Consider the following 22,583-nt stretch of genomic DNA (forward strand, 5'->3'; position numbering starts at 1 on the left):
AAAAAGGTGATTCCATATGCAAAATAAGCACAGCCTTTGGAGTCAGACAGACATAGGTTTGAACCCTAGCTCTGTAATTTACCAGCAGCTTGACTTTGAGCAAATGACTTAACCTCTCTAAGCTTCCATTATTTCACTTATATAATAAATACAGCAGCTCTCTGCATTAACATGTTCAATCACCAGAACTACATATGTCTATTATGTGTACAAACTAATACATGTGTAAATTTATACCCAGAGATAAGCAGATGAACTACTTCTAACAGTGTCACTGTGCTATTGGTATAAGACAGATGAGGCTGGACACCCAAGGAATTTTCAGAAAGCAGGTTTATAAGCTACAGCTATTCAGACCGACTAATGCCTAAAAATCTCTGAACCCCAAATCTTGAAATTCTTTTAGATTTCTACTCAGTGGGGTAGCTACATGACAGTGGGTACAGTACATAACAGTTACTCTTATGTCCCATATTCTTAGGCTAGACAGAGGTTTCACAAGTTGTTACCAAGAAAAACAAAAATAGTAACCTTTGCTCAGCAAGTTTTCTTGAGGCAGAGTCTATGACACCTGGCTTTTACAAGAAAGAGGAGGCTTTAAACCACAATGAGCTCCCTGCAGAAACCCTACTGACATTCTTTGTAATGATCTTGTTGACTAGGAGAGAAATTTAGGTGTTACTATTATGGCAGGGGTCTTTTTGGTAGGGATACCCCATGGCTACATCACTCTCAGGACAAACGTGTTCGGGGGGCGGGGGGGGCACCTGAAAGTCCATTCTAGAAGACTCCTCCCAGAGAGAAAGGAATTAAAATTCACCTCTTATCTCATTTTCTCTTTATAGTTTGTCACCAAGCTTTAGCCTTCCAGGCAAGGACATTTTGCATTCTCTCAAAGGTTTGCCAAGATGCATTCAGCCAGGTTCTTTTGCATTTACCCAGCCAAAAGAATTCCTCATAGCTTATTTTAGGAGTCAAAGCCAGGAGAGCTGTCTATAAAAGTTGTCCACATAGATACTGGGAGGGAGGGCATAGTTCTTTCTAAATGTAATATTTGTGTATTGCAAAAAAAAAATATATATATCCAGAAGTGTGGGAAGTGAAAGTTCCTCTGAAGAGAAAATAAATAGCAAAGAAGAAACAATATTAGTGCAAAGACAGTTTATGCTCTTTTAAGAGTAAGTGGTCTCAGAACTGTTAAGGATAAGTTGGGCCTTTTGTTCAAGAGTATCTGATTTGGCACAATCTGAAGCTGTCACCAGAGCAGATTATTCATGACATTTTCCTAATCAAAAAATATGTAGACAGAACTCTACTTAGAAAAATTATAGACCTATTGACCAGATGGCTAAGGATTTTAGAACACAGTATAAAATCTCATGCATGTCTTACCTTGGACATTAGTCTTTGAAACCTCTTGCGTTCAAGCCACCCCCTGACATGAGCCTGCATGAGGGTGACCATGTCAATGATGTTTTTGGTAATGAAGAGTTTGCTTTTTACTTGGAATACCTGGAAGATTTCTATGTGTGGTCCAATTCTTTTAACTTTATTTTCCAATTTATCACCTTTTTCAACAATTACCCTAAAAATAAAATATGAAACTTTTTTAGAAATAACAAGAAAAATAAACCCTTCTACAGTCTTAAATTCTATCAATGACAAATGCATTGGAATAGGAAATGGATTAAAATTTGCACAAAGATTTCAACACATGATATCACTTGCATATATCAATAAAGTTCTCAAAGAAGGTTGAATATCCTAGAGTTGATATCCCATGGATAAAGTTAACCTTCTGAAGAAAAGAAATCCAAAAAAAAAAAAAAAGTGAATCTGTCAAAGTTGATTCACGACTCTGCAGAAGAGAATACCTTGATAGGGTAGATTAGTCCACGTAATTTCCCCATCCCTCCAAATTGACCTATGGATCTTTATTTTAAACTAAAAACTACTTTAAAATTATTAATTACTTGGCACTAATACTCTGCTATCCAAATATTATCTGAAAAGTAGTTTGATCCAAACGTTCTCCACTGAAAGGGACTATCATGTGGTGGTGGTAGTGGCAGGGGGGTCATGGGTTGTGGGATTAGCACAGGGAAGAATCATACTAGAAACCATGAGCCCTACGGTACTGATTTGGATAACCCTTGGAGTCAAGATAAATGTGAGAAAACTGAGGACTGTCTGCCATGAACAAACCAACTGTAACCTTGTAACTTTGCTTCTAATTTTTTCCCTTTGTATACCTATTTTTCATATGGTGGTCAGTCTTTCTAAATCCAAAGACTCATTCCCTCGTAATTCTTAGCATGTAAAGGTGCATCCTGGTTCTGTATGTCTCTGATAGCTAGAGTTCCACAGAGATCCATAGGTCAATTTGCCCACTAGAGCTGGGTGTTAACCCAGAAGTATACCTCCAAACATACACCTCCAAATTGCAGGCCCAATTCTACTAAATCCCAGAGTAAATCTTTAACTCAAGTCAACTCAGTTTTGCATTATTTTCCCTCCTATTTTATTTTGATTTCTGCATTAATCGGGTTCTTGAACAAGTCTTATTTTGCTTTGCTTTTTATACAGCTATTATTTTTCTTTCCTTGTAACAAAAATGTTGAGAGTCTGATTTTGATCGTTTAACCCAGATATCACAAATCTTTGCTAGGTAGTAGAGAGCAGAGAATCTTAGTTGTCTGTTTTCCTTTATCTTTACTGTAGTTTGTCTTGAAGCTTGTGGTATCTTCTGATATGCTCTGTATTATGTCATCTGAATAACAGTGTAGTATCATTCTTGAACACCAGTTTTAATATCATTCAGCAATAATTTTGTAGAAAAGTTGAATGTAAATAATCTCCAGATCAATAAATGTTCAAAAGCAGTATTCACTGGAGATTCTTTTTGATTTCCTGACCTTCCTTATCCTAAGCAGCCACAGCCAACCAGTGAGATTTGCTGACACAAATCATGTTCAGTAAAGAAGTAGAAGTGAGGCTGCTAGTTGTGTCTCTGTGTGTAAATGAAATTAGGTCTTTCCCCTTCTTGCAAAAGGAAGTTAGCCCTGTGAAAGTGTTTTCGTATTTGTAGTTCTTTTGTCTCCATGGTTGGTTCTTTGCCTCACGCTGTCTTGAGAAAACTTTTGGAGATGCATAAATCAAAAATATATCATCTCGTACATTGGAAGGAAGGACAGCTGCCTCAATAAAATAGAAAGAAGGCTACCAGAATAAGTGAAGAAAAATGCTACAGTTTGAGTATGTCCTCCAGAAATTTTGTGTGCTAAAAATTTAATCCTGAGATAATATGTTGATGGTATTTGCAGGTGAGATCTATGGGAAGTGGTTAGGATTAGGTAAAGGCATGAGTGTGGAATCCCTATCCCCACACCCTCTATAGCATGAGTAGCTTTATAATAACAGAAAGAGAAATGCAATACCTCATGCTTGCTCTGTCTTGCCATATAATGTCCTCTGCCATATTTTGATGCAATTAATAGGCCCCTACCAGATGATAGCACCACACGATAGACTTCCCAGCACCCAGAACTGTATGAAATAAATGTATTTTATTTACAAAGACATAGGTCCCATGTGTGGTATTTGAGTATCACAATAGAAAGTGACAAAAAGTGATGGATGTGTTTTATCTGTTTTTTTTTTCTTCTTTTTTAAACAACAGGACTAAGACCAAAAGGAAGCAAAGTTTGATGTCTATTTAAGACTGATTTTTATATTTTTTCTAATTAGTTATACATGATGGCAATTACTTTTCACAAATAGAGCACAACTTTTCATTTCTCTGGTTGGACTAAGGAGAGCTTTGGTTGGTTAATATAATAGTTTTTCTAAATAGGGCTCAATGTGTGAGGTAAAGTAGGAATGCACATATAATGGAAATGATTGCTTCTGGCTTCTCCAATACTGGAAGACCTAACTATGAAATCTAAGAGAGTCTGAGTTGACAATTTTTCTTCTTTCTCTCAGAAGAAATTAGGGTTTTTTTGGAAATATTAAAATGAATCAGGACAGGAAAAAAATGAGGGGAAGTTTCATGTTCTCACAAATAGATGTCAATAACTCTTGAAAAGCTTGGTGTGATGCTGGGGTGGGACATAATGTATAACGCTGAAGCATCAGCTCCAGGATACTTGGGCTCTGCTGGTCTCCTGAGCTGCCACAGTTGGCACCAAGTTCTCAATCATCTGCTCAGGAGTGTGTGTGTTTATGAGAAAAACAAAAGGGGATACAGAGAATGAAATTAGTCATTTTGGTTAAAATCGTAGTTGATATGAGTGATTGGAACTCTGTTATGCAAAAGAATTATGAAGAAATGCAAATATGTTTACAAAATCATAGATGTGTCTTGTCTACTTTTTAACACTTGAAAGAATTTTTATCTTAGGCCCTAAACATACAGACTTTGATCAATAGCACATCTCTAGATGTTAAACAAAAGACAAGTTTGAGGCTGTATAGAACTTAGAGAAGGCTTGCTGAAAAAGTGAGTTGTATTTACAAATAATGGGTCGGAAAAGAAGCTGTGAAATATATTAAATGTTGACAAATGTGAATTTTACTAACTTAAGCATAAAATAGAGAAACGATTGCAAATACTTAATTATATGATATAGGTAGGATACCAAGAAAAAAAAGCAAAATTAGAATTTTAAATCCTTACTATTATACTGACAAAGTGATTTTTTAAATATCTTTCTTCTTAAATATATGTGACTATAGACAAACTGATTTTTTAAGACATAGTCTGCTCTTAATTGGACAAAGGAAAAGTTATTCTGTGTTTTCAACATATTTTGACTAGATAACAAAAAGCTCCTTATAGTAATAAAAATATTCCTTTTATCAGTGCTTGTGAAGTTTTTCTTCTCCATTTTTGTGATTGATTTCTCACAAAACGTGGTGTTTTCATATTTAATGTTACTTGCACCTCTGTGACTTTGTTTTACCCTGAAGGTACCTACGACTCCACTCATATTTGGTTCCCTCTGACAGTTCTTTCCAACATATTTTCCACCAAATCAAGTCCCAAATTGAAAATAAAACTGCTACAATATTTTTTTAACCTTTCTTTCGGGTGTCCCAGCTGGTTCCAGGAACATACCTAAGATTATCTTCTTTGTTATATAAAAGGAGAGATGTTAGAAATAGCGAGGTGCGTTTTAAATGCTTGTTATACAAATATTATGTGCATGATTTCATAGGAAGCCAAAGGTAAATCCCGTATATTGACATCTATATTGCTTACTTCTTCATATTTGGTCCTAACCAGGAGTTCCAAAACCTGCTAGCTTTTAACTTAAAATTCTCAGACATCCAGTTTTTCAAAACATGGTCCAAATAAGCATATAGTTTTGAGCCTTCCACTTTACCTAACATATATTTTGAGCCTTCCACTTTACCTAACATATATTAGCCATCAATCAGACAACATATATTAGCCATCAATGAGACAACCCTAGGGGCTATAAAAGACCTCAATCCACCACAGTCCTACAGAGCTCTCTGACCCAGAGACCTCCACACCCAACCTGTTGCTGAGTGATATCAGCTATGCTCCTAGGACCCCTCTCTGGTTCCCCTCTCCTATGGAGTTCCCCAACCTTTCCCATTCTGGGTAGTGGCTCCACATCACTGTTTCTGGAAGGCCTCTGCTATTAGAGACTTCTCTCATGCAAACCAGCCCACGTGTTGCCCAAATAAAGCTTGTGTTGTGTGCTACCGCTACTTTGTGGTCATGTCTTTTCTTTGATCAGCTCCAAGATCCTTGAACTTACTCCAGTGGTCCATATTTTAATCTAAATTAACACTATACTGTTGATGTCTTATTTATCAAAATCCAAAACATGAAAAGAATTGACTAATCAAAGAAAATGTCTGCCCCCTATGTTAAATACATAACAATTAACACATTATTAATATAAGGACATTAGAAATAGGCTATTGTAATTGATGGTACTGATGGCAAATTAATACCTCCAATGTGACCTTGCAGGTCTTCCCATCAAGAGATGAGGTTTATTTACCCACTGTGTTAGCTTCCGCTTGTTGTGACAAAACACCTAAGATAAACAACTTGAAAGGAAGAAGGTTTATTTTGGCTTATGGTTTCAGAGGTTTCAGTCCCTGAGCACTAGGCCTCAATTGCTTTGGGGCCTGTGCTAATGCAGTACACCATGGTGGAGGAAAGCAATTATTCTCATGGCAGAAGGGAAGCAAAGAGAAAGAGAGAGGAAGGAGCCAGGGTTCCTTAAGAGCATGCCCCACAAAGACCTAACTTCCTCCATTAGTTCCCACCTCCTAACAGTTCCACTGGTGACCAAGCCTAAAGCATATGAGCCTTTGGAGAAGACATTTAAGATCCAAACCATAATACCCACCCTATGAATCTGTGCTGATCTGTGAATTGTCTTGGCCAATAAAATCCAATGGAAACAACAGTGTGCCAGTTCTGAGTATGTGTCTCAAGTGCCCTGGTTCCATTTTTTAAAAGAATTTTATTCTCACAATACCTTTATTCCATTTATTTATTTTTATGTGATGCTGAGGATCAAACCCAGGACCTTACATGTGCTAGGCAAGCACTCTACCACTGAGCTAGAGCCCCAGCCCACATAGATCCATTTTTAGAACCTGACATCTCCGTGAGAACCAATCTGGCCTTTAGAGGAAGCTACATGAAGAAACGATAAGTTGCAGCCACCCAAATAAACCCAGATGACGTCAGCTGGGTCTGGGCGAAAGCCTCACAAGATACAATAGTTGTTATAAGTAACCAGGTTTTGTGATGTTATTATGGCAATAGTTGTCAAATTGATTTTTTAAAGATTTTACTTTAGAGGCAAATTATCACTGTCAAGTAGTAACACTCAAGATGAACATCTTCCAAAGGATAAAATTTTAAGACCTTGAGTTTTGTCAATGCCCTCAGGGTCCATAATATGTTTTTATTTCAAAGTGGTCAATGGCTAAATCCTTATGGAATGAATATTCACATTCTCAAAAGAGGACTGCATTCCTCTCCACTCTGAGATGGCTGGTTATTACACTAAGTCATCCTAAATATTTTTATGTGGTTCAGTCATCTCACCAGCAGGTGGTTTCTGCCTCTCCCTCACTTGCCTAAAGACCCTGCAATATGTTACAGGTCATAAATTTTATTTTCTGAAAGAAACATCAAAAGAGTATAGCCTTAGGGGAAAATGCATTGTCTTAATAATTTATTGTAGAAAGAAAAAACTTAGAGAAAGAGCCTTCTCAGTTTAAACTCATATCATAACTGCAAACCTGCTAGACAAGCAAAAGAACTGAAACAGGATCTCACAACTTCTTTCATCCAGAAACAGTATCATGTTTAGTCTGCTAAATCCAATAATGCAGAATAAGAATAATTATCTAGGGCTGAATAATTAATTTGTGACTAATGTTCAATTTCTTATAAAAATATAATACCCTTGCTTCAAATCTATTTATACACTACCGTTTGTGCCTTTATTTGTTCAAGCCTGAATGAAATATCTTTTAAATGGCATAAAAATGGTTCCAACTACCTGTCAGTACTGAGGGAAAAAATAATTCTGTGAGTAAACTTTTAACTGGATTATAAGTTAATAAATCACCAGAAATAATGTCAACAGGAATTAATTCATGCTCACTTATTTTATTCATAAAATAATAAATATATAAATGCCTTTACCAAGTTCATTACATACATATATTTATTTATAAAGTTTTAATAATAATATTTTTTCTACCATGAGATAATTGAAAACTCTAATTAGTATCCATTTCCCATGCTTAAGGTAGTATAGTTAACTGCAAGTCATTAAACTCAGTGTGATGGCCCCGTTAATGATATAGATTCTTTTATGTAAAATGATGCTCACAAAGTTCTACTAGAAAACCAGTCTATCTCCTACATTTCTATAGAATTCTACACCTAAAAGAATGTTACTTCCTGACAAATAAGGCATATTAGGAAATTAGTGAATATTAAAAAGAGAAAGGGGATACGTTTACTACTGTATATAATGTAGGTAAAACCTGAGGTAGGAAAACTGGACGATTACTAATTCCTAACATCAGCAGAAGAACTGACAAGGGCAATTAAAAATCTCTGCCACATAAAATCATTTTAAAAGAATATGACATGATGAAATTTGTCAATCTTCTAGACAGAAGTTATTGATGCCTTTATACCATATGATGCTAGTTTTGCTAATCATACAATATGGATATCTATGTTTTAATTTGTACCTTATTCCATACGTTAATGAAATTGGTCCCCCAAATATTATTAAATCAAAAGTTACTGAACATAGGTATGCAGTCATAACCACACCTTACAAGTGTACCTCAATCACAAGGTGGGACTGAGAGAGCACACTGACTTCTCCCTCCACATCTTCACCATATGTAGGCATACAAATCCTCTCTCATAGTCCAGTGGGGTGAGGGTAAGGCATCTGTCACCTCTTAATAAACAAACAGGCAAATCTATCTACAAAATTACTGGAGCCTCAGTCTCTTTTCCAAAAATTATTACTGAACCCATAACACAACAATTATGTTTAAGTCGATCCTGATTTATTGTGATTCTGGATGGAAATGCAAATTTTAGTCATTTAGTTGATGCTCACCTAACACAATCCAAGAATAGTATTCAGACAAGATTAGGAGATTAGATCCCTTCATATTCAGATTTATACTCATTTCATTGTTACAGGTATTGCTGATTTCTTTTTAATTCTAGCTCCCAAATCTGTCTTCATATAAGTCTCCTTTAGAATTCTCTATCACTGACACTATATCCTCATAAAAATTAACATCCCATATTTTGTTCTCATTATATTTCCTGATTTTGGAATAAGGTGCCTTGAAGCTTTCATTGTATTTTCAAAAATCTTATTGTGATTAATTAAAATACAACCTGGCCCCCCAAAAATGAATTAGAAACATATATACAGGAAAATGTTCCAATAATAATGTTAAGTTAAAATATAAATAATAAGTCTCCATTTTTCATTTGCAAAATTAAGAAAAAAATTCTACAAAGTTATCTAATTTCAGAAAAAGTTTTGTTAGAGATGCACTTCCAACATTATTTTTGACTGGATAATCAATTTGAAAAGTGACTTGGCAACACAAAGCAAAAGCATATTCCCTAGTAATTTTCTTTCTGAGAATTAGGAAAAAAGTCCTATGTGTGAAGATAGACATCCTACTTTCATTTATGATGGTGAAATTCAGAAACAAATATCTATGTGCATTGTGTTAAATCCAATCAATAAATTATTACAGGGTCATAAAACTGACAAACACTATACAATGTAATAACTTGAGAAAATGCTTATGATTTCATTTATAATAGTACAGAGATATTAAAATATATGTATTACATGACCATAACTTTTTAAAAAGTATATAAGCAAGAGTAGAAAGAAACATGACAAAATGTTAGTGTGGTTATATTAGCACAGTGTTTGTAAACCAGAGTGGGCCACAATCATCTGATGATTATTTTCAAGAAATTCCTATTCAGGTCCTGCTTCCATAGCTTCTGAACCATTCACTCCTCCACTAAAACTGATGCAAACTTCTAATTAAATATCAGACTATAAAGAGAACATAAGAAAAATTATTGTTTCTCATTTTCTAATTTTGTTCATATTTTCTGAATGAGGCCAGCATGCATTGTATAAGGTAAAAACATAATAATTAGTTCCATGATAACAGTAGTAGCAATAGTAGTAACATTTTATTAAACATTTACTTTAGAATTTCACCTTTAATTCTCAAAAACAATTTTTTTCTATAAATGTTACTATTCTGATTTTATAAATGAGGAAATTGACACTGGGAGAAATCAGATGACCTACTAAGATCATGAAGTCAGAAGGGCTATGAAGCCCTGTTGATCTTGTTTGTGACAACATCAGAGAATGAAATGATGTCATGACAGACAGAAGGCTGCTACTGATAATGCCCAGGGCTCAAAGGTCAGGTTGCCTTAGGTGACTGGCTTTAGGTTCTTGTTCATTTCTTTTCAAAAGTAATTAAAAGATTATATTATATAAAATATTACATTAAAATATTATATATAAAGTGTTATATATAATATTATATATAAAATGTTTTATATATATATATATATATATATATATATATATATATATATATATGCCATATGATATATATAGATGGTCACAAAAGTGTTTGACTTATGCAGGGTCCAAGGATGAGTAGTAAATGAGATGTAAGAAATATGAGATGTCAGACATAGAGAGGCCAAGGGACCTTGGCTACCCCCCAAAGATGATTTTTAAACTAATCTTCATTAATACAATTCTTAACAGAATTCTGAAATGGAGAGAATTGCCATTTTTACAAAGATTCTTAGCCATTAAAGAGTCTCCATAAAAGTCAGAAAATCTTTTATAAAGATAAAACTGTGAGTCATCAGAGACTGGAAATAAAACCAGTTTCTACCACAGAAGGGCTACCCTGTTTGTGCTGATGCCACTTCCTTCTAAGGTCACTTTGAAAAGGTGAAGGACCAATGTTGAATGCATGCATTTGACTTTTTCACTGGAAGTTTGACAAATATATGATGGTCAAGGCATCAAATCAAATGATTTTCAGAGAGAGAAGAAATCATTTAGGAAAATTACATGTGAGAAAAGATAAAATAAGTTAATTAGTAAGTTAATCATGTCTGAACATTAGACCCCGAGCTTGGCAAACATTTGAACAGGGAATTTCCTTTCAACTGCTAATGCTTATACAATAATATATATTAAACATTAAATCAGTTTTAGAGTTTGGTTCAGATATTGGTACTAATTAGTTTTGGCTGATATTGAAGTATTTTGTATGCTCCATTTATAAAAGCACTGTTTGCCCATCTGTTCATAGGTTGAAAGTGATTAAAGGATACTTATTATGGCTGTTGTAAAAGCCAAATACTTTTTAAGCTGCAAATATGTGACAAAACCAGTTCAGGCTGCCAAGTTCAGAAATATATTAAAAGAGATCTGTGATGCTTCCCTCCCCCAATTCCTCTTCCAACCTGCATTATCGAAAAGTAAATATCACCGCTTTCCTGATTAGACTACTATGCATGCTTTGTCCAAATGCTTTGCAATTTAGTTATAATTTACACAATTTACTCTGATTTGGATCTTCTGCTACCAAGCTGTGTCGAGGGCTTTCGTTTCCTGTACACGCAGCCTTCAAGTAGAAACACGTGATGCCCTCGTGCTTTGAATGTGGGATTTGAAAGCAGCTTGGGTAATGAGGGAAACGGGATTTGTGGCCTACTTTAATCCCCTAAATGAGGTCTATTTAGTTTGAAAACAATGCATTCAATTCAGCATAGTGGTACAGATTTTTTAACATTTATTTATTTATTTTAATTATATATAACAGCAGAATGCATTATGATTCATTGTACACAGTGATACAAATTTTTAAGAAAAGAGATGATATGTTTTCACAAAGTTCAACGGTTGGCTCCATATTACTTCATCATTCATTTCCAAATCTTCCCAAGGGTTCAGTATTTCATGTTAGGAAAACCTGTTCATTTTGAAAAATCAGAGCAGGGTTCCTGAGACTTTCTAAAATAAGATGCAATCCTCCTGGAGTGGAAGATAATTTGCTTTAATTTAGGCAAATTTTTTAAATAGCTTAAATATCTGAATGAGATGTGTTTCCTTTGGTACTTTCCACTCTATATTTGTACCCCTATCGTTCCTCACAAGGCCTCCCTGCCTCAACCTCCCAAACCAAGCGCCATCCTATTTTTGTCTGTCTTTAGGTCCTCAGCAATCTGTTTAACTAGATCATATTAAAGGATGGAGGTCGATATTCCATTTAAAGTCTCCATGAGTACTTGAATTATGAATAGGGTGCTTTTTACTTATACAGATCCTGACTTAGAATTTACATTGCAGAAATATGTTTAAGGCTATCAGTATAAGAGAAGAAAAAAAGGTATGTGGAAAGAGGCAGAAAGAGTTCTCCCACCCCATTATGTCATATTTAAGGAAAGACAAAGGTTATTGTTATTGCTGCTGCTGGGTTTCAGCTTTCCAACAGATTTTCTTCAAGACACAATAGAAATTTTAAATTCCAAATTCAGTGAGAAAACACAATTATTTATTTCCTCTTAGAATAGATAAACATGCTGAAGGAGCATTGTTTATTATGAATTAAAATGAAATGATCATTTCACATAATACAAAGGCAAGACCCGAAAGGAAATACTGTTTTGGTTCTAACTTGAATTGATTCTGACTTTGTAATCCAGGTAATCTAGGATGAACTTTCAGGGAATCCTCTTTAACCCAAACATGAAGCTCCTTTTTATTTTATCTGATGTTTTACTGGTAGGGCACTCAAAAAATTATCCTTAAGACAACTGAAATGACTGGAGTGTTCATGCCCAACGTGTAATGGGAGCTGAATTTTCAGTGGCACAGTGACCAGGCTGTCAATTTTTCATCAGCTTATCTATGGAATAGGGAACATAATGAATTAGTCTGCTCTTCCTCCGGGTACAGTCATTTATTTCATTTGGGGTAGCCCTCTGCTTCCAACCCAAACTTTAGTCAGTCATGGCCCAGAGCTCGCTCTATCTACCAACTCCCATCCATCTCTCTCATCTTTGCTCAAGGGTGGAATTAATGAAGATTTTGTGCCTGTTCAGATTCCTTGTCCTTAGAATAGGGACATCAGATTACAGGACTTCAGATAATGGGAAAAAAAATTCCCCTAAGTTGAATCTAAAAACAGTTTCCTTTTTAAAAATGTTCTTGGTTATAGATGGACACAATATCTTTATTTTATTTATTTATTTTTATGTGATGCTAAGGATCTAGCCCAGCACCTCACATGTGCTAGGCAAGCGCTCCACCACTGAGCCACTACCCCAACCCCTAAAAACAAATTCTGATATTATATATGATATTTTATTTCAAGCCATCTTTATGTTTTAGGAACTGTCATTTCCAGTGGATCACAGATAATCAAGCTGGAGCACAGAGTAAAAATCACAAGATAGTCAGCCAAACACTATTAGCAAAGCAGGAAATGAGGAGAGATCTTAGAGCACCTTGAGTAGAGAGAGATGGGAATTTTTGCTCCCCAACCCCAAGTTTCTGTCACCTTAGTAGGGAGGGTTAGGTCTCCCTACCAACCTTCTTTGAGAGTTCCTACAAGAAAAAGTAGTTGCAAATCAGACTTTCCCTGATTGAGACTCCATTCAGCCTCCATGTACTACGGGACAGTTTTACTGTGCTGAGCCACAAGAACTTCTGTTCCTCATCTCACTATTCACCTTGCAACTCCTCGGACATTTATATCTGATTTCATATAAGAGTCACACCCACAAGGCTCTCTCCTTGTACTAGGCCTAGTCATCCTCTCTACCAGTTTTTCATTTCATGTGGTCAGCTGTTTTCCTTACTTTCTGCTTGTTTTAGTCAGCTTTTCACCACTGCAACTGAAAGACCTGACCAGAACCACTGTAGAGGAGAAAAGGTTTTTTTAGGGGCTCACAGTTTCAGAGGTCTCAGTCCATAAATGACTGGCTCTATTCCTCAGGGACCAAGGTGAGGCAGGACATCATGACAGAAGAGTATGGCAAAGGGAAGCAGCTCACCTGATGATCAGGCAGCAGAGAGAGAGAAAGATTCCATTCACCAGATACAAAATATATACCCCATAGCCACGTCCCCAATTAACTACTTCCTCTAGCCACACCCCACCTGCCTCCAGTTACTACTCAGTTATTCCCATCAAGGATTAATTCACTGATATATGGTAAGGCTCTAACCCAGTCATTTCTCTTCCAAACTTTCTTGCATTGTCTCACACATGAGCTTTTGGGGGACACCTCACATCCAAACCATAATATTGCTACATCCTTCAGCAGACCCTAGTAGAATTATGACTTTCCCATGCATAAGAGTGAGAAAGGAGACTCAAGAATCCTTTAGGATCCAGGACATCTCCTCACTAAGAGAGAAAGCAGAAAACCTTAATTCAGCCGATAGCCAAAGCCAATAAGCTATAAGTCAATTTTAAATGAGAGATCAGCTATTATAACCTGTTTGTGAGGTGTCCTCTGTCCCACCTGCTAGTCCAATGCTTTTTTTCCCAGCTCATTGGGCTAGACTAGAAAAGCAAATGGTGCTGACTCTCACCAAAGTCAGTCTGTGGCCACATTCAGAGCTACGGGCTACTGTTTAGGTATGTAGCTCTTCATTAGAAGATGATTAGAAGAAGGAAGACAGCAAACTCCACAATTGGCAAAGCTGAAAATGCTTGGCCATAGTCATAAGTAAGGAGCAGTAATTTCTGAAGAGGCAGGAGAAAGAAGGCCATCTGAAGGCCAGCAACAGAAATAAGTCAGGAAAACTGAGAAAATGGAAGACAAGGACAGAAGTCACACTAAACACCAGGAAATGATCTCAGGGAAAAGAAATTGATGGATGAGGTAATTATTTGCTTTAAACTTATGTCTTATTCACTGAAAGACAATCCTGAAAAAGGCAGGCCCAGGAGATGGAAGATGTAGCTATATGGCAGCACTTGACTTGGAGGTCAGCATGGGAGTTTGGAGATGGTAGCACTGTGTGGAGATGCAGTTCTCTGGTAGCTATCTTCCAAGCCTCGTTCCTAGCTCGAGATCGGGGAGCTGGGGTGTCATCAAGGTGATTGACAATAGGTCTCTACAAACTAGCAGAAAGCATCCAAGTTGCACTAGGAATTGACAGCAGGAGTGGAGGGTTGATACTGGACCCTGTCAAATAAATCCTCACATTTGCTCCTCAGAGTGTGGTCTGAGAACCAGCAGATCAGCATCACCTGGGAGTTTATTGGGAATGCAATATTTTAGGATGTATTGATTCGACTGCACCAAAGAATGACTATCAGACTCAGAAGGACAGAATGAATACTGATAGTGGAGAACTGAAGCTCAAGCCAAGGAAGGAGCTCATAAATAAATCGGAAGCTTCTCTTAATTAGTTAAATTTTCTGGGCTCAGGCAAAAAAATTTTCCATATTCATCTGTTGATCTGCTGCCTTTGAAAAACCAGAGAATGAATATGATGTGAGAATTCCGAAGAATGGCAAATGTCCTCACTTTCAAAAATGGAAAAACATAAAATTTTCTAAGTACGGTCCAGCGAGTTTAATGTCAGAATTTATTAGCTGTCAGCTGGACAGTGAGTGAGGACTGACAGAATAAAGCGGTGGTGCTAGAAAATGAGCACAAAAAGAATAAGTCATACTATTGTAAGTTCATTTCCTGTAATTTAATTTAATTATAATTTGGTTCTGCTTTGACTACTGCTAGAATAGGAAATGATTTTTTTATATGTCTGATTTCAGGAAAGACAGTTTTCAACATTCTCATATGATCTTTGTAAAGACAGTTGGGAAATATACAGACTGATTTGGGTTCTTGGGTGATTAGAGGTATAGTATAATTACTGACATAAGGAATATAGGAGAGAAGGCTGGGAAAGGGGGGTACATAGTTATTTCACTTTTCAGAGGTAGTTATAGGATACCCCAACAAAGATGCCTTCTTTATAGCTTAAGATAAGAACTATGCATGTCTAGAAGGGAAAGAAAACTCATTTCAAAAGCAGGGAAGTTATCTAAAAATTCGACCCATGAATAAAACAAATATTTATTTATTTGTTTGTTTGTTTGTTTATGTATTTATTTATTTAGAGTATAATGTATAAGATGCTGTTCTAGTATTGAGGGCACACTGGTGAATAAAACAGAAAACTTTCCTGCCCTCATTGAGCTTGTATTCTAGTGAAACAGGTAAACAGTAATCACAGTAAACAAGAGAATTGTAGAGGTTGCGGAGAAGGCAGGATGGTAAAAAAAGAATAAAGCAGGGTATGGGAGTTAGTTAAGGCGGGGTAGAATATGCTATTTTAAATAGTTTGCAATGGTTGGGGGAAGGGGTTCTTGAAAAGATACTGTGTTAATTATCAGAGGAAAATGTGACAAGTAGCTAAATCAAAATGTAATAGCCTCACTTCTGGGGTCCTACAAATAGTATGCGTACATATGTATGAGTGTCTAAACTATGATTTCTATTACCTAATCATATAGACTTCTTTTGATACTTTACATTAAAAATACCATGAAAATAAGCAAAAGTGTAATGAGCATATATAAGGGAGGAAATATATTACTATTCCTCATCTACATATTTACATGAATTATATGATTTTTTGGAATTATAAATTTTTAAAAAGTATGAACTTAAGAATATCAAAATAGTGCACATTACTTCAGAGAGGATCTATTTAAATGCTGACACTTTTTTAAAATCTAGAATTGAAGCAAATACTAAAAAGATGAAAAGCTGATGACCAGCCTCAGATCTTAGAAAAACTACAGATTCAATACTACAAATCAACATAGTAAGTTTTTTTTTCTATGACTTAAAGGTGCATCAATTGATCTATTCTATACTTGAAAATCAGGCATTTTAAAAATGGTTTGGAAGTTGAACAAAAGGAAAAATTATCACTGATAACACTGATCTGCAAAGGATTAACAGCTCATTGCAAAAGAATGTCAAAATAAATAGTATTATATTCATGAAATGCAATAGTTTACCTGAAGAGAAATGAAGACTTTTGTAATACAGTTAGAGGTTCTCAACAAATCAAAATGGAAGATTGTTTATATATAAAGTAAATCTCATACAACATAAAAGATGAATATCATTTCAATAGTTAACTAAATCATAATCCATGTAGCTCTTGATTCAGTTTTTGCTTAAATATTGACAATGAACTCTAGTTCTCCTTATGTAATCATATAGACTTCTTTTGCTGCTTTACACTAAAGATATCATATGAAAATAAGAAAATGTGGAATACATATAAAAAAGTGAATAAAGAGATTAAAGAGGAAAGGAAGAAATCAGAGGAATCTTTACCTAAATTAAGGTGTATACCATAATCTATAAATCAAGATTTATACTATAATCTTAAAAAAACTAAAATGGAAGAATGGCATCATTTGACTCTAATTCTTTCAGATATTTTGCTTTGAGTATTTTACTACAAAAATAAAAGTTAGAAAAATGTTCCTTTGGCAATTCTGGTTGAACTGAGATTGACTGGCCTTCTTTGATAAGTTTCACATAAACTTCCTTTTCCTTAAAAGTAGTTGAGGGCTTTCTCAATCATATTTTAATCTTATGGATTTCCAACAATCTTCTGAGTTCCAACAATCTTATGGAGTTCAAAGGATTTCAAAATTCATCATTCACATTGAAATATTAAGGACATGAAGGCTTTCACTCAGATACTAAACAATTTCATTTTATAAATGCTCATCTATGAAAATTATTTTCTATAAATGTTGTGCATGTTTGTGTACATAATACATATTTATATAGCAGAATCATAAACTCAAGGCAAAATGATCATCTTTCTCTCATAAAAATACACAAGTATATATTTCAGAACAAAATCAAATATACATTGTGTGGGTTTTACAACCTGGCTCATTAATCTCCAACATGTGGGATTCTAGCATTATAGCTCTTTGTTTAATAATGCTGTTAATGAAAAGTCTTGTATATCAACAAATGTACGTAGGCAGTACAGCACTTTCTTTTCTTCCCTTTCTGAATACTAAAATGAATATTTTCATTGAAGAAGCAGGAAGATGAACAGCAAAATAAATGTGAACATTTTCCTTTCAGGTTTGAGATGACTGAAGATGAGGACAGAAATAATCAGGACTTTGACTCATCACCATACAAGGCAAGATTCCATTCCCTACTGTGAATAGGAGCGGGTGCTCACAGTTGCAGAAATTCGAAACTCTTGCAGCAGCCGCACTTGAAGTCTGCCTAATTTCCCACTCTCACCTTTTAACAGTCAAGTGACTGCCTCCTTAAAAAAACACTGCTGAGTGGATGAATCAACCAGTCCTATTTGCCAACCGTTGAGGGTTCCCGCAAAGCTGGTGGGTATGTGTAAATTAATTCCATCATCTTTTTATTTCTATAACTGAGAAGAAAGGGGGAAAACAGACTCTCTGGTATTTACTGTAACCCAGCAATGGTAATGTATGTGTGACATATTTTTACCCGTGAAATGCAAAAAGTACTTTAGAAACTGCCCAACACTTTATTGAAGTTGACGGATGACTGATGGAAGGTTATAATATACTCTGCCTCACACAGGCTCTAAGGAGACCTCTAGCCGAAAATACATGGAAAATTCCTCTCCAACAAGAAAAATCCTCCAGGCCAAGTTACAGAGGGTCCCAAGATGTGGATTCTAAGGTTTCATGGAATTTTTAGGAAAGAAATGGTACAGTACTTCAAATAAAGAAGAGAATCATAATAATGATTCACTTAAATATTTTCAACAAAGTATGCCCATGTGTATGTGTATATATTAAATATATGCTTGTGTCTTTTACTGATGTGTGTGTGTGTATGTGTGTGTATCTCCAAACACACACAATTCTATTTTGTTCACTACTCTGCTTTATTTTCACATTTGGTTTCATTCTTTCTCTCTTTTTTCCATGATTCTATTCTAAGTTTCAGTTTACATCTTGCAAGTAATCATCAGAAAGTTCGTTGAAATTTAAGATACAAGTGGTATAAAAATTGTACAACTAAGAATTCCACTATACTATGAGTGGAGGGTTGAATTCAAGCCACAATTCTGTTCTTTTACTTTGGATCTTGAAGAAGTCATTTTACCTTTTTGAATCTTACTGTTCTCAATAAGGAAATAGACCAATGGGATCAAGTTATCTCTAAAATTCCCTTCAATCCTCATCCTTTAAAATATTTTAGATATCCCAAGAAAAAGCAGCTAGAGATCCCTGCAAAACTTGGCCACAGCTCTCTATGCCTGCAATGACAGATGGTAGACTATATGGAAAAATGTTAACAATTCAGATTAGCTGACTGAGTTTAGGCAAATAACGACAGTACAATAAATTCTCATCTTTGAGGCTGCACAATTATGTAACATTGATAGGGCTGTACTAATTTTTTTTATTTTATTTTATTTTATTTTATTATTGATTGTTCCAAATATTGCAGAGCTCTTGATAAATGTACTAATTTTAAGTTAGTAACACCAATAAGGAAAAAAAAAAACTGCCCCAATCAAACTAACCAAAAGAATATTTGTAGGCAAAAGACTTAAAGAAGTGGCTAAGTTGCTTTTAACACCATTCAATATTTTAGAAATAATTTACATGTGACACTTAAAAGTTGTTTTCTTTAAACCACGTCTATTTGTGAAAAGGTTCTTGATAACATCCAATGTCCCCAAAATGGGTTATTTAGATTCTCTACTTCTTCTTATGTCAGCTTTGCTATTTTATCTTTTTTAAAAAATCACCTCTTAGTTGAATGTAATTGGCAAGAAAATTTTCACATACTGTGATATTTTCCTTCTGCTATCTATAGATACACAGTGACGATTTCTCTTTCATGCGAAAATTGGTAATCACATTTTCACTCTTTTTTTAAAGTCAGTTGTGCTATGAGTTTACAAAGTTTATTATTTTTACAAAAAACTATTTTTATTTTATTAATTGCTTTATTGTTTCTCCATTTTCTATTTCATGGCTTTCTGTTCTTTGTAACTCATGTTACACATGCCCTTGAAAAACATGTATATTCCACAGTTGTTGGATATAGTTTCTATAAATGTCAATTAGGTCAAATTAACTGTTTGTACAAGTTTTCTATACATAGACTTTTCATTTGATTCTTTTATTAATAGCTTCTGTTTCTGCACTAGAGCTTTCCTGTTGCCATGAATATCTTCTTAAATTCTTAAACATTTAAAGAAGCTTCTAAGCCAGGAACAATGGCACATGCCTATAATTCCAGCTGTTCAGGAGGCTAAAGCAGGAGCACTGTCAGTTCAAAGCCAGTTTGGGCAATTCCCATCTTATTCAGCAAGATCCCATCTTATTAATCAATCAATAAATTAATAAATATAAATGAATAAAAGAAAAGCTACATTAAAGTCCTAGACTGATAATTCAAACATTCAGGATACCTTTTTCTTTTGATGTGACCAACTGAACCAATTGAAAACTATATAAGTTGCAGCTTTAGGCTGGATTTTTTTTTTAACAGCCTCTTTTGCATGCACAGGTCAGGAGCCAGCCAAGAATTTGAGAAGAGTTTATATGCAAGTCCCCTCCCTCTGTGGCTTTCTCCTTTGTGAGATTCCCTAACCAATTTTCAATCATTTTGGAAATCCCAAATTCAGTTTTCTGATACTTCATACCAATAATGCTGAGGGATTCTGCTTAATATCTACCCACTTTATACATCTCATCCATTGTACATCCTTTCTTTCAAGAATCAAACAACTTTTCTCCAGCATCTATATGTCGCCATTCCCAAATGCTTTCAAGTATGCCTTACATTTTCCAACTTATAATCAAGTAATAAATAAATATATTCCCAGTGAATAAAAAAACACAAGTGTGAAACCTGTCCTTTTGAGAAATATCCATCACTATTAACTTCTCTTAATCCCTTCTTTCCATCTCACCCTCCAATCTAAAATCAGTAGATTTACACAAATTTATCAATAAATTTGGTATATAAAGTACAAACAACCTAAGAATACCCTAGAAGAATCACTGAAAGATGGCAAATAACTTCTAATAATGAACTAAGGCATATAACTTCTAATAAACAAAAATCAGATTAAACATGGGCAATAATATTCACATTGCATCAACCCAGATACCATCAGGCTGGGTCCCCTGCCTGATTACCAAAATACTTGGGAGAAAAGTATTATTCTCTTTACTTAAGTTGAATAAAATGGCAAAAATGAAAAACATCTATCAGAACTTGGGCTCTTAACCACCTAAACCTCTTCAAACCCAAACACTAAAGTACATTGACAATGCTAGAAATAAGCACCTTCACTTATGCTTTTTTTGCTGTCGTATAAAAGATTTACCTGGGTCCTGGCTTTGGTCCCGGAATGATAGGTTTTTGCTCTTTTTTCACAGAAGTTTTCTAGAATAAGAGAAAGAAAAGTGGATATAAGAAGAAAAACTACTTCACTGCCTGTAAAATTTTAATTCCACTGAAGTTCTATTATATTACAAAAGGGAGAAATACTCTATTATAAAATAAACCAAAACATAAATTTGTAAGTATGCCAAGAGGAGTATGATTGCTAAATGTTCCCCCAGCATCTCTGGCACCCAGAAATACAATTCCTACTAATTGTTTCAGTAAGCAAATATCTTAAAATCTATTACAGATGATAATTTATTTATTTACTTATTTGTCCTCTGTCTTAAAAAAAAAAAGACAACAGTTTACAAAAAAATACAGTATCTATGAAAAGGGAAACTAAAAAAAATCAGGTATAAGGGAAATATAGGTAGAAAAGTAATGACAAATATTTTCTGATATTACTTTATGTGTCAGACAGATTTGGTTCTCAAATTCCTAGCTACCAAACTGTTATAGATGGAACCACCTTCACCCCAAATCCATGTATCAAAGCCTTAATTCCCTCAATGTGCCATTATTTGTAGAAAAGTCCTTTAACACAGTAAACTTAATGAGGTCAAAAGTGTGGGGCCCTAATCCAGTAAGTTTAATGTCCTTATAAGAGGAAGAGACACCACAGATAAAGTCATGCAAAGACACACAAAAAGGGTCACCATCTCCAAGCTATATAGAGAGAGATAGGCCTCAAGAAACCAACCCTACTGGCACCTCCATCTTGGACCTCCAGACTCCAGAATTGTAAGAAAATTAATTTCTGTTGGTTAAGCCACTGACCCTGTGGTATTTGGTTAAGACAGCACTGAAAGACTAATATATAAAGTAATGAGGAAAAAAAAAAAAACAGTATTCTAGCATTCACAATGTCAGTAAGAAAAGCCACCTTATTTTAGTGAATTTTTTTTTTCATATATCATTTAAAAGACTGGTACCACGTACTAACTTCAATAGCATCAATCACAATTACACAACAATGTTCAATATGGATTTTTCTTACATAATTGTTCAATACTTATCAATGATAAAAGGAACAATTCAGGAAGACAATTCAGACCTCAGAATAAGTAAGCCATTCTCTCTCTGGGCATTTGGTAGAATCCAAAAGTAACATTGATACATAAAGTCATTAATGGATTGTATATCTACTTTATAATGATCCATTATAATTATTTTACATGCAGTAACTTGAAAAAATAGGGAAGAAAAATTTAAAGTAATCTTGATTAATCAGCAAAAAAGGGGTTGAGGTTGTTGCTGAGTTATCTCCCTCAAACTCTATAAGAAATCAGTGACAGAAAGTTTCTTGGTTTTTGATAATATGGCATGCACACAATATCACAAGGACAATGCTTATTTTAGTTCTGCACTATAAGTTTCAAATGTATATTTGACTAAAGCTAAAAGCATTCCTTTTATAAATTCCTAGAAAATAAAAAGGTCAGTGTAAAGATGGAATGTGAAAAAAGTTGTGTTTATACTACAAAATATT

General features: G+C 34.8%; 1 protein-coding gene across 1 annotated transcript in view; it reads right to left on the reverse strand.

Annotated features, from left to right (window-relative positions):
* Positions 1-21,811, reverse strand: part of LOC144257129 (IQ domain-containing protein M-like) — a 185,725-nt gene extending 163,914 nt beyond the window's left edge. The window contains exons 1-3 of the mRNA XM_077803104.1: positions 21,800-21,811; positions 21,033-21,091; positions 1,393-1,585 (exon numbers count right to left, since the gene is read on the reverse strand). Of these exons, the coding sequence (XP_077659230.1) occupies positions 1,393-1,585; positions 21,033-21,091; positions 21,800-21,811 (264 nt within the window). The remainder of the gene's footprint in view (positions 1-1,392; positions 1,586-21,032; positions 21,092-21,799) is intronic.
* Positions 21,812-22,583: the final 772 nt, after the last annotated feature.

This window comes from Urocitellus parryii, chromosome 10, assembly GCF_045843805.1.
Source record: "Urocitellus parryii isolate mUroPar1 chromosome 10, mUroPar1.hap1, whole genome shotgun sequence".
Classification (NCBI taxonomy): Eukaryota; Metazoa; Chordata; class Mammalia; order Rodentia; family Sciuridae; genus Urocitellus; species Urocitellus parryii.